Source organism: Protopterus annectens, chromosome 16.part0 (genome assembly GCF_019279795.1).
Source record: "Protopterus annectens isolate FY-2018-M chromosome 16.part0, PAN1.0, whole genome shotgun sequence".
Lineage (NCBI taxonomy): Eukaryota > Metazoa > Chordata > Ceratodontiformes > Protopteridae > Protopterus > Protopterus annectens.
The window spans coordinates 660,775,752-660,791,197 of NC_056750.1; the positions used below are offsets into that span (position 1 = coordinate 660,775,752).

The following is a 15,446-nucleotide window of genomic DNA, read 5'->3' on the forward strand; positions in this document are numbered from 1 at the left end:
GGAAATAGGAAACTCACCCTGGGGATCACCTCTGTGGATCTGCCCAACAAGGGCACAGGAAAATAATTTTCTTGGGTGGCAAAAGCCAGGGTACCTTTTTGGCTAGGCTTCTATAGGCCCTAGGGCAGATAGCCTAGTACCTACCTATGAACATATGCCACAAAAAGAAAAAAGTTAAACAAAAGGTTTCACATCCAGAAAAAAAGAGGTCATTATTCCCCTCTACTCATCACTCATTAGACCCATTATAGAGTACAACACCACTTTTGTTATGTACCTCACAAGTCATCTACAACAACTGGAAAGGCAGCAGAAATACTTCACAAAGAGGATTACCGGCCTCAAACAGATGCCCTTATGCAGACAGTCTCAAAAAACTCCAGCTTTACTCCGTCGCATATTGCCTACTCAGAGGTGATCTCTGCCTAACATTCAGAGGTGATCTCTGCCTAACATACAAAGCTATGTCAAACCCAGAGCGGTTGGACATGCTCCACTTAAAGAAATCCCAATCCCTCTGAGCTACACACTCTAGGGACCTAAACCTTGTCACCACAATAAACAGAACATGCCGAAGGGATAGATTCCTGTCTCAGAGACTTCCCATATTCTGGAATAAACTACCTATCTATATCAAACAAAGCTCCTCATTAGCACTCAAGAAAAATCTTAATGATTGGATAGGAAATAGGAAATTCACCCCGGGGATCACCTCTGTGGCTCGGCAGTGGCACAGGAAAATAATTTTCTTGGGAGGCAAAAGCCATGGTACCTTTTTGGCTGGGCTTGTATAGGCCCCAAGGCCAACAGCCTAGTACCTACCTATGAACCTATAAACAGCCTTTGCCATCACAGCAGGCTAGCCAGTTTGCCTCAGCTGCTGGTATCTAATGCTCCTCTGGCCACAGATGGCTTCTCAGATTACTCATCTTTTTCCCTCAGATACCTCTGGTATTGCACCTACAGCCACTATGGACCGGGGATAGACACATCCTCTGTGGCTGTGGGGGTTCGCCTCAGTAGGCAATGGAGAGACACTCTTGTCTGTCTTGGAAGAAAGGTCAGGGAAGATACCCATTTTAGTCAGAATGTTGAGCCTATCCCCCGAGGAAGCTGTTGCTGCCATTAATAAACTTGTTTGTTCACATTTTCCTGTCAAAAAGGAACTGAAAACCAAACATTTATCTACTCCTGCATAAATCCCTCTGGACAGGAGTAGTTTCTATTAGGTCTGGCTTAGGATCTGGTTCAGACTATTGATCCTTCTTATGAGGTGGTTTCTGGCAAAATAAAAATTGATTCCTGTTTTCTTGAAAAGATTCAAGATTGTGAATCTGGATAAGAAGATGAATGGACAAATACAGGATTTTCTTCTCATTCAGACTCAGTGGAGAACATGGTATCTGAATCTCTCTGTGTGGAGTTCTCTTTCCCGGAGGCTTTTTTCCAGAATGTGCCAATGCTTTCAGTGGGAGAACAGTGATGTTTCCCAATCCTTCAAAACATTATGAGCTGTTATAAATGGAGTTTCCAGAACTTTCTCTCATCTTCCTGTGTTGTTAGCATTGGAGGATGTGTGTGTCAATGCCTGCAATTTCCCAGATAGTCAGCCTGCAACTTCTTAAAAAGCAAATAGGATTGTATAAAGTTCCTCAAGTCTTTCAAGATGTTATACACTCATCCCAAACATGACCATCACCTGCAGCTTTAGTTAATCCAGCTTCTGGTAAGCATTAACTAATTCTAACCATTCCCTTTCTGACAAGGATCATAAAATGCTAAGTATGAGAAGACAGTATAAGCATCTGCAACTTTGACTTTTGTAATTTTGAATTTTCAGGTTTATATGTTAAAGTTTATTCTGACTAACAGTGGAAGTATGAGAAATATTTTATCTGTAATTCATCCTTGTGAAGAAATATCTGCTTTGAGTGGTTTTGGTTCTTCCATTTATCAGGTCACAACTCATTACTTCAAGTGTGTTTATGATTCTGTAAATACTTCTTCCAGGTTTATAGCCACTGGCACTGTGTTGAAGAGGTCTACCTGGCTGCGTTTCCAGAGTCTCCAAACAGATGCAAACAAATGAGATTTTAAATTCTCTTTTGGACAGAGTTAGTTTTTGGATTCTCTGCTGCAGAGATTACGAAAATTTGATGAGAGAGCTAAACTGATTCAAGGAATCTCTCAGATTTTTCAGCCCTTCTTTTCCAATTTTTCAAAGGGATTCTCTTACCCCCTTGTCCAGTATTGGCAAGAAACAAAACACTCTCAGCAAAACGAGACATTTAAAAACAATGGCAGGGGGGATCCAAAAGAAAGCAGGAACCCACCAAAGGACAAACAACTCAGAATGGCTATTTAAGGGACTATGCATCTCCTTCCCTCCCTTCCACCCTGCCAGTCCCTTATCTCTCTAGAAAGTCTGACTCTCCAATTCTCTCCTTGGCAGCAGATTGTTTCAGACAAATGGGTACTGAAGATCATTCATCAAGGTTACAGATGGCAGTTGGAGGAAATTTCTCAGTTTCAGGGAATTATTTTTCATCTACCAGACCAAACTCCTCTTTCTCCCTGTCCTACAGCACGTTGTCCCAGTAACAGGACCATCTTTATCATTCCAGTTTGGGAAATGTTTTTATTCAAGGATGTTTCTGGGGTCAAAGAAAGATGAGGCTTTGAGACCAGTTCTGGAACTTTCTATCCTACACTTATTTGTGATAGTACCTTAGTTCACATTCTGTCACTTCACAACCTGACACCCATTCTTCCTTATTTATGTTTTTTTTTTGGCAACATTAGATTTAAAAGATGCTTATCACATCCCTATTCATCCAGAATTCAGGCATTTCTTAAGATCTGTGTGCCTGAATCTCATCAGTTCTCTACTTTACCTTTGGACCATCCACTCTTCCAAGAGATTTCACAAAGTCTGTCACCAGTTATAACTCATTGCAGGATCTTGAGTATCCACCTTTTTTTCCATATTTACATGGCTTGTTCATCTTTGCAGAGTCCTTTTAAATGTCAAGAATCTCAATGTTGAGAGAACATCTGAAAGGTTTTTTTTACTCCATCATGCAGGATTGTGGTCCTGCAGTGTCTGCTAGACACCTCAGCACAAATAGCTTTTCTTCCACAGGAAAAAAAAAAAATGTGCATCTAGATCTATTTCAAGGGTTTTCCTCTCATGCGTCTGTCACTGGAAGGCAATACATCGTGATACCCCTGTCAAGACTCTGTATGAGAATGATACAATGATACTGATGTCTCTCTGGTCCCATCACCAACACCCACTATCTTTTCAAATTCCAGTTCTGGTATTTGTCTGAAAAGAAATCACTTGGTGGAGACATCAAATATCCCTAAATCCAGGTCTCCCCCCTCCCTCCTGCTGCAAAGCAGTCAGTCAACACCAAAACTTTGGACTTAACTTGGGGAGCAATATCAAAATAAATAAAAGTGCAAAGTATCTAGAACAAAGACAGCCAAAAGCACAAACAATAAGGAGATGCTTGCTCTTGCTGAGGCACTCAATCTGAATCACCTATGGTCTCTAGACCTCTCGAATTGGTTACTTAAAATACCACAGTTATGAGGTACATCAACAATCAAGGGGGAACCAGGTCTTACTTCTTATGCAGACTAGCTGTGTTAGCTTGGGATATAGTTTTACAGCACAATCTTACTCTACATGCATATTACAATGTGGCAGATAAGTTGAGCAGGATAATGGAAGACCCTCACGAATGGAAACTAGATCAGGGAGTCTCCCAAGACTTGATCCATCTGTGGGAAGTTCATCATACAGAACTTTTTGTCTCCTCTCTAAACAATCAGCTGGTAAAATTATTATCCAGGACTCAGTGTAAGAAGGGCTGGAAGACAGATACCTCTTTTTCCTTGGACAGGAATATTCTTGTATGGTACTTCTGAATATTCAGAGAGAATCCTCCAAAATCAATATGGTAACTCCCCTTTGACTCAGGTAACAGCAGTTCCCCATTCTTTTGAAAACGGTCAGGGACAATTACCACATGCTCCCTCTCAGGATTTATCTACTTACACAAGAACAGGGGTGTTTGAATTTGCTTGGGGTCTGGATGAATCAATCTACCACCTGGATGACAGGGTCTTAATTCCTTTTAGGCACATGTTTATTGAGAATGTGTAGCACGTACTTTAGGAGAAAATTTGGAACTTTTACATGAATGCACCCAAAAACCATTTATGGGTACATTCATGTTTAAGTTCCAAATTTGTTAGGTCTATTGATAAACCCATACAGGCAGTTTTAAATTCACACCATGATGTGAAGCACAAGTAGTTTTTGTTTGCACTTTGTGTCATTAACATTTAAGTCACTAGAGGGTAGTATAACATTTACATATTCATGCATAATGAAGTTTAATTATTTTTATGATACAATTTAATGATATTTTTTATGAAGTTATGTACATAATTTATTAAGAATGTAAAAATGGTACCATTGATGTTTGATTATTTTAGGTTTATAAAGTCTGCTAGTGTAGGAGATGATTTTAATGGGACTAATTATGTACTTGTTAAGTGAAAGGTGGATTTAAATGCTTTGTGTGTTTGAAATGGTAACAGTTTTCTGAAGGAGTCTCATGTTCATTAAGACGAAAAAACTCTGCGAACCAGTTAAGTGTTTTGTTTTCTTGTTTATTTTTCGTTATTAAAGTTGGAGCTATATATAATATTTTGCAGTGGTCCTTTTGCCTCTGGAAGTGCTGCAATTTTGTTGTAGTTTCATGAGCGTGCCATAGCATCTGCAAGAGTAAAGGTCCTGTAAGGACTGGGGGTTTGGATCCTGTGAGTTTCCTGGCCTGCTTTACAACCTTCTCTAATGGTTTGCAATCTGCGTATGAGCAGTTTCCATGCCAGACTGTGATGCTCTTAGTATGCGTTCTATCATGGCTCTGTAGAAGGTCTTGAGGTTGTGGAAAGGGAGGTTTGCTCTGCGTAGTCTCCAGAGGAAATGATGACATTGTTGGGCTCTCTTTATAAGGCTGTAGGTGTTTGTTGCCCAGCTTAGGTCATCTGAAATGTGCACCCCTAGGAATTTGGTGCTTTTAACCTTTCCACTGTTGTACCACTGATGATGATGGATGCATGAGACCCTTGCTTCCTCCTGAAGTCAACAATGATTTCTTCTGTTTTGTCAACATTTAGTACTAGGTTGCTGTCAGTGCACCATCTGGTGAGTTGGTTCACTTCCTCCCTATATGCCCCCTCATCATCACTTCTGACGAGGCCAATCACAGTGGTATTCATCAGCAAACTTGATGTCATTTGTCTGATGTTTTGCCGAGCAGTCAAGGGTCAGTACTTTGAAGAGAAGTGGACTTTGTACATAAGCTTGTGGGACCCCGTGTTCAAGGTAATGCACTGTGAGTGGATCTTGCCAACTCCAACGACCTGTCAGAAAGTCAAGGATCCAGTTACAGAGTGTATTTTTTATGCCTAGTTGACTTAATTTAGACAACAGCTGCTACAGTATTACAGTGTTGAAGGCTGAGCTGAAGTCTATGAACAGCATACATTATATGGCTGTCTTAATACATTTGGACTCTATATAAATTTTTTTGCTGCACTCTGCTGCCCCCCTGGTGACATCTACAGTGTACAAAGCCTATGTCTGACTAGAACACACATGTCAGTGGTTCGGAGTTTATCAGCCCTTAAATCTCTCCAAAACTAGAACCAGGTTTCTGTATCTCCATTTTACTGAAAATGGTTGTGCTAGAACTTTGGTCTTCTCTTTGATCCTCACCTAATATTTATAATGTACCTGAACAATGTGCTCTTACAGACTAAGGAAAGGGTTTGGCATTACTTACACAACTGATTTATATATGATGTGGCTTGGCAAGCATTTGAAGATAACATTTTTGTTACCCCCCCCCCACCAACTTCTACATTGTGATTTACTGTTAGTTATATAGTTAACTTATCTTGGATTTGTAAGAATCTCTCCACGGCAGTAATTCATTTGCTCTATCCACTGTGCTAAATACACCTGTGAAGTTTCAGACTGTTTATGGATGCTAACCAAGAATTATGCTGACACAATACCAGGAAGCCTGCTGTGAAAGTTTCCATCCTACATGGTCTGTCTTCCTCTTGTCCAAAGACTTCCTCTTTGGGATTATTAAATTTCCCTCCACTTCAAATGACAATTTGACAATGGGTATCTCAAGCATATGGCTATTATTTACTAGCAGGGTTTTCTCCTGGCTGGTTGCTGTCTTTAGAACAGTCTACCTGGAAATGATCCCGAAATAAATAGACCTCTACTACTAAGTACCAGTCTAATGGTATGTCTGATAAAGAAATGTAACTAAAACTCCTATAGTTTATACTCCGTGACACCAAAAACATCATGTTACCTTGAAGTTACTGCTTATTAACTTTGTATATTCAATTTTAAGTAGTGCACCACAATTTGACTGGATTACATATTTTGGTTTATTGTTTTGTTCATTTGTTATACTGTATATTTCTTATATCTTACTGTGTGTGCTTCTGTATGCCTGTGTGTGTGCTCGCTTAGGAGGTGCAGGTTTTGCTAAAAAAAAAAAAAATCCTCTCAGATCAAGCAACAAATTATTTTAGTATACAGGTAAACAGGTTAACTGTTTACAAAAAAAAAGAAACACCTGACTTTCAAAAATTTAAACTTGTGAGAAGTCAGTCACAGAGAATTTAATATAAACTGAGCTGATCTCTTCATAGCAGCAACTTCAACCTCTGAAAAAGCTTTTTATTTTCAAACTATTAGCAAAACACGTTTGCTTACAGTATTTTATAACATAATGCTTCTAAACTACCAGTGTTGCATACATTAACTCCATGTATTGATATGGTACTGTTAAACCACTACTCTACCCTGATGATGAATGTTACAGCTATGGAAAACCTGAAATCAAATAATTTTTATTTTAACATATACAGCACTTTAAGTATTTGACACTCAATATTTTCTAGAAATGCACAATGCAAAATCTTCCACAGCACAGACCTGAACTCGGAATTTTCCTGCCTGTTTAGCAAGCGCAAGAGTCAGCTTTTCTCCAGGGACTGACTCTATATTTCCATCAGTGGTATCAGCTGAAGGTAACTTTTTTTCTTCTTGGCTATCGAAACCTTGACCACTTTCTACTGTAGGAACAGAAGCTAGAAATTCAAAAAAATGGGAAAAAAATGTTAAACAAATAATACTTAGAAAAGGAATTCAATAACATTAGCTTCATACTGCTGGTACAGTTCATATCACAAAAGGAAACTGGACCAGGTATACAAAGACTTACCCAATTCTACATTTAGCCAGACAAACTGAAAATAACAGGTCCAGTTACACAGAACAGTGAAGCCAACACCAGGTATGTAACGCATTGATCTCAGTGTTTAAAACAGGTTTCCAATATCATTGCTTCTATTCTAACTCTGAGTTCATATATCATCAGGGAAAAGGTAAAGAGGACAAATCATAGCAAAACAAAAGCTTTAACTTTTCTCTGATGTTTTATGAACTCAAAGTTAAAGTAGCTGGGCAGTAGTAGAACCTCTAAAAACACATCTTAAGACATTGTAAATATAGCTTTCTACTGATACTAATGAAGTTAGTATTCTTTGTAGTTTGGAGATTTTTGTTTGGGCTTTTGCAACATGTAGCACTGGAAAGGTCTAGTATAAACAGTTATTTAGAATAAAGTTGCAGACTTCTACTAATACTTAGCAGTCCAAACCAACATCTCATCTTCCAGATTCTTGTAAAGGATATGATCAATGCTGTACAGCCTATATAAATAGAAAATTCTGATTTTAATGATGACGCCTGTTCCATAACAAGGGCCTGATATTACTCAAACTCCAGCCATGTGCAAAACTACTGTCATGCTTTCTACCCTTCAGAAATAGGATATTGCATGCAACATCTAAAGTACAGTTGTGTACTCTTACCATAAATGTAGATTTTCGAGTGTGTTCACTGTTGCAGTCAAGAATGTAGGGTTCTTCCTGCCAGCAGCAGCCCTCGATCGGCCAGAATCCCAAAGTCTGGATTGGGCGTCAGCTGAGGTCGCTTTTATCCTGATGTCAATGCACCAGGAAGTATAAAGACCTCAGCCAACGCCATTACCCCAGTTTTTCTTGCTCCAGATGTCAGGTGCCCAAAACCTCCGCAGCCAAAATACCTCATAACAGACAATACTCAAAGAAAAAACAAAAGGGGGTAGGAGGGAGGGTAACTCAGACTGCAACAGTGAACACACTCCAACATCTACATTTATGGTAAGAGTACACAACTGTACTACGTCCTTCGTGGTTCACTGTTGCAGTCATGACTGTAGGGTTGAGTCCCAAAGCTAAGAAAGGGTGGCTGGAGGAGAAACAGAAGGAGCGGCCACAAAACTTTGCAAAACCGCAGAAGCAAAACCAGCCCTAGACTTAGAATAGAGAGGGAGGTTGTAATGCTTAGAAAAAGTATGCACAGAACTCCAAGTAGCAGCCTCTAAAATATCCTTGGCAGGAACCCCACAAAGAAAGGCTGCTGAAGTAGCAGTAGCCCAGGTAGAATGAGTCCTAATATTAACAGGAACTGGATTGCCATGAAAAGAGTAACAGAACTTAATTCAGTGGGCAATCCACTTAGAAATAGTTTGCTTAGTGATTGCTTTCCCTTGAACAGTAGGAGCATAAGCGACAAACAATTGGTCAGATTTCCTGAATATCTTGGTCCTGTCCAGGTAAAAACAAAGCTGTCTGGGCACGTCCAAAGAGTTCAAAAGACTTTCTTCCTCACTTTGAGGATTAGGATAAAAAGTAGGCAAATAAATAGTCTGATTCAAGGCCACTGCCGAAACCACCTTATGCATAAAGGTGGGATTAATCCTTAGGGAAACCCTGTCCTGATGAAATATAATGAAGGGTTCCACAGCCTTGAGTGCTTGCAATTCCGAAATTCTTCTAGCAGAGGTTATTGCTAAAAGAAAAGCAGTTTTCCAAGACAAAAATTTCAAATCCGTGGAAGCTGCAGGTTCAAAAGGAGACGAGGTTAATTTTTCCAAAACATAGTTAAGATCCCAAGGGGGAACAGGTGCTCTTATAGGGGGCTGAACATTCTTAGCCCCTCTAAGAAATTAAGTAATGGATGAGAAAAAAATCGGAAGATTCATATTGCAATGTGCAGAAATAGCAGAAGCATGAAGCTTAGATGAAAAAGATAGGCCCGCATGTAACAACTCTGCCAGATGCTTTATAATCAGAGGAATGTTCGGAACAGTAGAATCACCACCTTGGACCTGATTCCAGGAGCAAAATCTTTTCCATTTACCTGCATAAGATTTCCTAGTGCTGGGCCGTCTTGCTTCTAGGAGTACATCCATTACCTGTTTGGAAAGAGTAGAGGTGTTTGCAGACCCTGGATCCACCAGGCAGCTAGATTCAGAGTTTTGACATGACTGTGCAGGATCCGGCCGTCCTGTTGAAACAGTAGATGAGGGATTTGAGGCAGAATCCAGGGAGGCTCCTGAACTAGGTTCATCAGAGTGGAATACCAGAATTGTCGAGGCCAATTGGGAGCCAGTAAAATCATTTGCAGTCTGTCCTGTTTTATCTTCAGAAGTACCCGAGGAAGAAGAGGAAAAGGAGGAAAAGCATATACTGAGAGGTGTTTGCAACTGAACGAGAGGGCATCCACTTGCCATGCTAGTTTGTGGTAGGTCCTGGTGCAGAATGTTGGAAGTTGATAATTCTGAGGGGATGCAAAAAGATCTATGTCCGGACATCCCCATGCCTGTACTATCAATCCTGAATATCTGAACATCAGACATCCATTTGTGTGGATCCGAAAGTGTCCTGCTCAATGTGTTTGCCAGAGTGTTGTCTTTTCCTGGCAGGAAGTGTGCCTGTAAGTGGACTCTGCAGGTCAGTGCAGTGTACCACAGAGCCACGGCTAACCTGCACAGGGGGTAAGAGTGAGAACACCCCTGCTTGTTTATGTACCACATCTCTGTAGTGTTGTCTCTATCAACAATTGCCCTGGTAGAAAAAAGTCCTGAAGACTATCAGAGCATTCTGTACAGCGAGCATCTCCTTCAAATTTATGTGCAGGTGAATTTGCTCCTTTGTCCAAACACCCTGAAGACATCTCCCGTGCATGTGGGCTCCCCAGGCATAATCTGAAGCATCCATTGTCAGAACTTGGTTGGTTGGTGGAGGACAAAAAGGCCTCCCCTTGTTCTGGAGACAGGCTTCGGCCCACCAAAGAAACTCTTGCTGTAGACAAGGCAAAATCATGATCACCATTTCCAAACTGTGGTAATGCTGAGACCACACACTCTTGAGGTACTACTGTAGTTTCCTCATATGCATATGGTATTAAGAGAATGCAGGAAGCCATGTAACCTAAAGCCTGCAGAACCTTTCTTGCAGTCAGCTGTTTCATTGAAGCCAGGTGTTGGAAAGAAGAATCCAGTTGCGCTTTTTTGTCTGGTGTCAAGGAAGCCATCTGGGTTGTTGTACTCAGAGCACCCAGGAAAGTAATCTGTTGTGTGAGCACCAGATTTGACTTCAGATTCACTGTGAATCCGAGGTACTGTAGAAGATGCTGCATAAAAGCTAGATGCTGAAGTAGAGTGTCTTTGTCGTCCGCTTGAATAAGACAGTCATTCAGATAAGGGTATATTTGAATCCCCTTCTGTCTGCAAAATGCCATTACTGGTGCCAGGCACTTTGTAAAGACCCTGGGCGTAATAGATAAGCCAAAGGGCAGCACAGAGAACTGGTAATGCTTCTAGCCCGCTTTGAATCTCAGATACCTTCTGCACTCTCGCCTTATAGGAATATGCAGGTAAGCTTCAAGTCCAGAGTCGCCATCCAAGCGTTCTTGCCCAACATAGGCAGCAGCTGCTGTAGAGTGAGCATCTTGAATTTTGGTGCATCTAAGAAGGTGTTTAGTATGGAAAGGTCCAGGATTGGTCTCCACAATTTTTCCTTCCTGGGAACCAGGAAAAGTCTTGAATAAAAACCTTGCCCCATTTCTAAATTTGGTACCAATTCTATGGCCCTCATAGCTAAGAGGGACTGAACCTGCAGTTGTGCCTCTGCACATTGATGATTCGGCAGATCTGGCCAACCGTTCGGTCTTGGCAAGGCATGGAAATGAAATCTGTAACCTCTTGAGACCATGTCCAGAACCCATTTGTCCCAAGTTATGTGGCCCCAATTTTGATAAAAAAGAGAAATCTTTCCTCCCAAAGGTGCTTCCAGGAGAGGAGCCCCGGAACCAGAAAGGGAGAGTCATAAAGACCGTTTCCAGTACGGTTGAGACTTATCTTCACCACCTTTGCGAGAGGGGGCAGGCCACTGCCTATTCCTAAAAAGGGTTTGTGCCTATCCCCTACCTCTGGAACACCTGAATCTGCTTCTCTGAGGCCTGTCCGAGCTCGGAAAGGACCAAGGTTTAGCTGGCCAGTGCCTGCTAAATCTAGGAGGTGGCACCAGTAGAAAATCCTTAGACGTCTGCATAGATTTGGCTTTGTCCTCCATTTTCTTTAATACCTCTTCAGCTTTGGCCCCAAACAAAACATTGTGCTGCAAAGGGGCATCCAAAAGTTTGGCTTTAACCTGATCCGGCAAGCTTTGTTCCTTTAACCAAGCATGTCTTCTAATAACTGGGACAGGTGTTGCAGCCCTACAAGAAGCTTCCAAAGAATCAAAACCACAATGCAGGGTATGTTTACCCACTTGTTCAATAGCATGCAATAAATCCTGTAACTCCTTGTCATCCGCACCAGTAGAAACAGCTGACATATTTTGTTTAAATAAAAGGTATTGCTGATACTTTAGCATATGAAATTGACAGTTCAAAGCTCTAACGACAGTTCAAAGCTCTAATAGACAATGTATCAGAAGTATAAACTTTTTTACCCCATCTTTCCAAAGCCCTGGACTCTCGGACAGAGGGAATAGGATGTTTAGCAGAGGCCGTCTTAACACCCTTAGGGCCCTGAGAAATTGTTTCCAGATCAGGTGAAAGATTCTTAAAAAGAAACTTGTGAAAATCTGGAACCCTATAACACCTATCTGGTTTGACCGGAGTAAGGGGGAAAGAATCAGGAGAGAGGGAAGCTTCTGAAAAAACATCATCTACAATGTCCAATACAGGAGGAATAGCAAGAGGCTTATGCTGAGGGAGAAAAAGAAAATCCCTAAGCCTTTTCTTGGTTTCAGAGAATCCCTACCCTTCCCAGTGAAAATGCTCCCTTATATCATGCAAAGTTTCACCAAAAGAATAATCCTCGGGAGGAGAAGCTGAAGGGAAAGGAATCTTCAGCATCAGAATCCTCATAAGGAGGAAAGGAACAATCGTGCTCAAGGGAAGAAGCAGAAGAAACATAAATTTGGTCTGAAGAATCATAATCGGACTGTAATCTAGGCTTTTTGTCAGGAGGGGGATGAGAACCTCTGATCATAAATAACACATCTTCAGCCATCCTAAGCATCTGCCTTTGAGGCCTAGGACCCTGATCAAAAGGCATCTGAGCTTGCAATTTCTTTTTAGCTTTAGCCGTAGTCATTGTCTTAGAATGCAAAACTGAATCCATATTTACATGAAGCTGTGAAGGCCTGAAAACTCCCTCAGAAGCCAGTACCTGCCTAGCGGCTCCAGACCTAACTGAGGGAGTAGTATACGAAGGTCCATTCCCTGGCAATTCTGAAGGCCCCATCAGCTCCACACCGGAGCTGGTACAGGCAGTTGGTTTAAGAGAGGCGGACGACAGGGGCTGCAAAGGCGCCTCACTGATGACCGATGAACCAGCAACTGGCAATAACTGAGTAATATCCTCTGCTTTGGACCTCGGAGGCCTGTCTTTATCTTTGCAACTCTTACACACACCAGAAGCCGGAAAAGAATCCGAAGACATATTATAATGAAACCTTTTACTAAAATAGTAGAAGGCAAAGTTGTACCTATGCCTAATAGTACGCTGATTAAATCTAGCACAAAACCCACAATTAGCAATGTCGTGGTCAGGCCCCAGGCAGGGAATACAATAAGAGTGAAAATCCCTATGAGGTATTTGTTTCCCACAAGAAATACAATTATTAACTTTTTCTGACATCTGACTAGAGCAAGAAAAATACCTCCCCAATGGGGTACTTATCTTAAAAAATGAAAAATCCTGGAAGTAAATCCAAAAACAGACAGAAGTAGGCCGACCGGCATCAGCGAACTGCTCAGGGCACCGCACAGCAAGAAAGACTGGGGTAATGGCGTTGGCTGAGGTCTTTATACTTCCTGGCGCATTGATGTCAGGATAAAAGCAACCTCAGCTGACGCCCAATCCAGACTTTGGGATTCTGGACGATCGAGGGCTGCTGTTGGCAGGAAGAACCCTACAGTCATGACTGCAACAGTGAACCACGAAGGACATCTATATAGTGCATGCCTATCCAAAGTTTTCCCAACAGGCTATGTTTGCTTCTTCATGCATGTAGCAGGCCTTGCACTCAACTCTTACATTTTTACTTTAAAACAACAAAACTAAAAACAACAGCTTCAGTTAATTTAATTTACTCACATATATGCATACTGCTCTTATTCAGCTGGACATACTCCTCTTAAACCTGACTTTGCTTTCTGTTAAAGAAAAAAAATATGCAGTCCCTAATCTTAATTATGCCAATTTCTCATTTTCTAGGCTCTATTTACTATCTTTTGTTCTCTTATAATATTTTATCCATTCATCCAATGCTGTTGAGTTACATTCACCAATTCATAGTCTCTCTATAGGATGGATAAGGCCAATCCATAACCGAATAGGATATTTCAAGCAAAAAAAGGGGACTAGCTCAGCTTAAAATGGGCCCACAAGGGCAGCTAGCCTAGTATTTACATATGAACTGTATCGACTCAGGAACACCCAGTGAAATCCACAGGGTTTTAGTAGGCAAGTAGGAGATGGAAATCGATCACACACACAAGCAGGCATAAAGACAGGCAAACATCCTTGTGCACAGTTTCGAATGAACAACACAACTACTCGAGTGTCTTTGGGATGTGGGAGGAAGTAGGATACCCCGAGAAAACTCATGCAAACAAAGGGACCAAGCACTGCATTACAATACAAGGAAGGCACTCTAGGAAATAAACTGCACCTTCTGGAAGTAAAGTTTGGAAGGGTGCAGCTACAACTGAAGAGAATGAAAACAAATGATTTGGTGACACAGCTTGGGTATGCAAAGTAGTCCAGTTACAAGGCAGGGAAGACAAAATGAAAGAATCAGTTAATTTCTATATCTTACAGCAAGAATGTGATTTTACTAATATCAGTACTAATGGGTATAGGGGCCTATTTTTCAGGAGCATATTCATGTTCAAATGGAGAGTTATTTACTTGCTCACTGATTGTTAATACATGTTCTAAACAGCACATACTATAAGGAAAGGAGGTTCACTGAAGATTAAATATGATAAACCAGTCATTCATTACAAATCAATTATTTTTATTGGGTAAATTTAAAGTTAGAAACAAGTTAATATTTAGTGTTAAGAATAATGTAGGAGGAAGTAGGATTATTGGGAAGATATAGGTTTTGGTGGGATCAAAATGGGAAGGCATTTGTAAAGACTGTTAAAAGGGAAAATATAAGGAAAAGGGGTAAGAACTTGGTAAAAAAATGTTAATTTTAAAGAGAACACAAGAGAATGATACAGTAGACATCAGGTGGAAATTGTTAGGTGTTCAAATCCAATCAATCCATCTTGGCAAGCATGGGGAAGACTCATAGAAGGGAAAATTTCTTCATGGGATTCTGTTTGATGATTACTTCATAATGTGCAGTTTGTGAGAAAAGAACTTCCATTGTGGTATTTCATTACAGGATTCTCTGTGCATATGATATCTGTGAAAGCTCACCATATTAACAGATGTGATCCAGCATTAGCTGTAATACAGATTAATTGCATTGTAGCTGCAATATCATAAGGTGACAGCAGAACGAAATACACACTTCCCTAAACAGTTACAACAAAGACAGGGTATATCCAAAGCCAAAAACGTAACTTAATTTTCTAACACCTATGTCGTATGGAATGTCACAACACTAGCAGCCTACACATCTTACATTTCAAAGCATTTTCTAAAAAATAAACTTGAAAAGGATAAACAAATGTAAATATTTTGTCAACAATAAAAGCTATTAAAACTGTTCAAATGGCAATGTTACCAGTAAGAAATATTCTTTGCAGTGATAATAGTCGGCGCATTTATAATTTTTGCCATAAATACTGTAACATATAGCAAGAAAAAACTGCTAAACAACTCCAAAGAACAAAGTAAAAAATGAAAAAGCAGCAAACCAAAGACCAGGAAGGAACCAGACCACAAAACTTATAAGCTTTCATTTGTTTAATA

At 40.6% G+C, this 15,446-nt stretch overlaps 1 protein-coding gene across 1 annotated transcript in view; it reads right to left on the bottom strand.

Moving 5' to 3' along the window:
- Positions 1-15,446, bottom strand: part of AKNA (AT-hook transcription factor) — an 865,316-nt gene that overhangs the window by 344,150 nt on the left and 505,720 nt on the right. Inside the window, exon 6 of the mRNA XM_044058163.1 lies at positions 7,046-7,200. Coding sequence (XP_043914098.1) covers positions 7,046-7,200 — 155 coding nt within the window. The remainder of the gene's footprint in view (positions 1-7,045; positions 7,201-15,446) is intronic.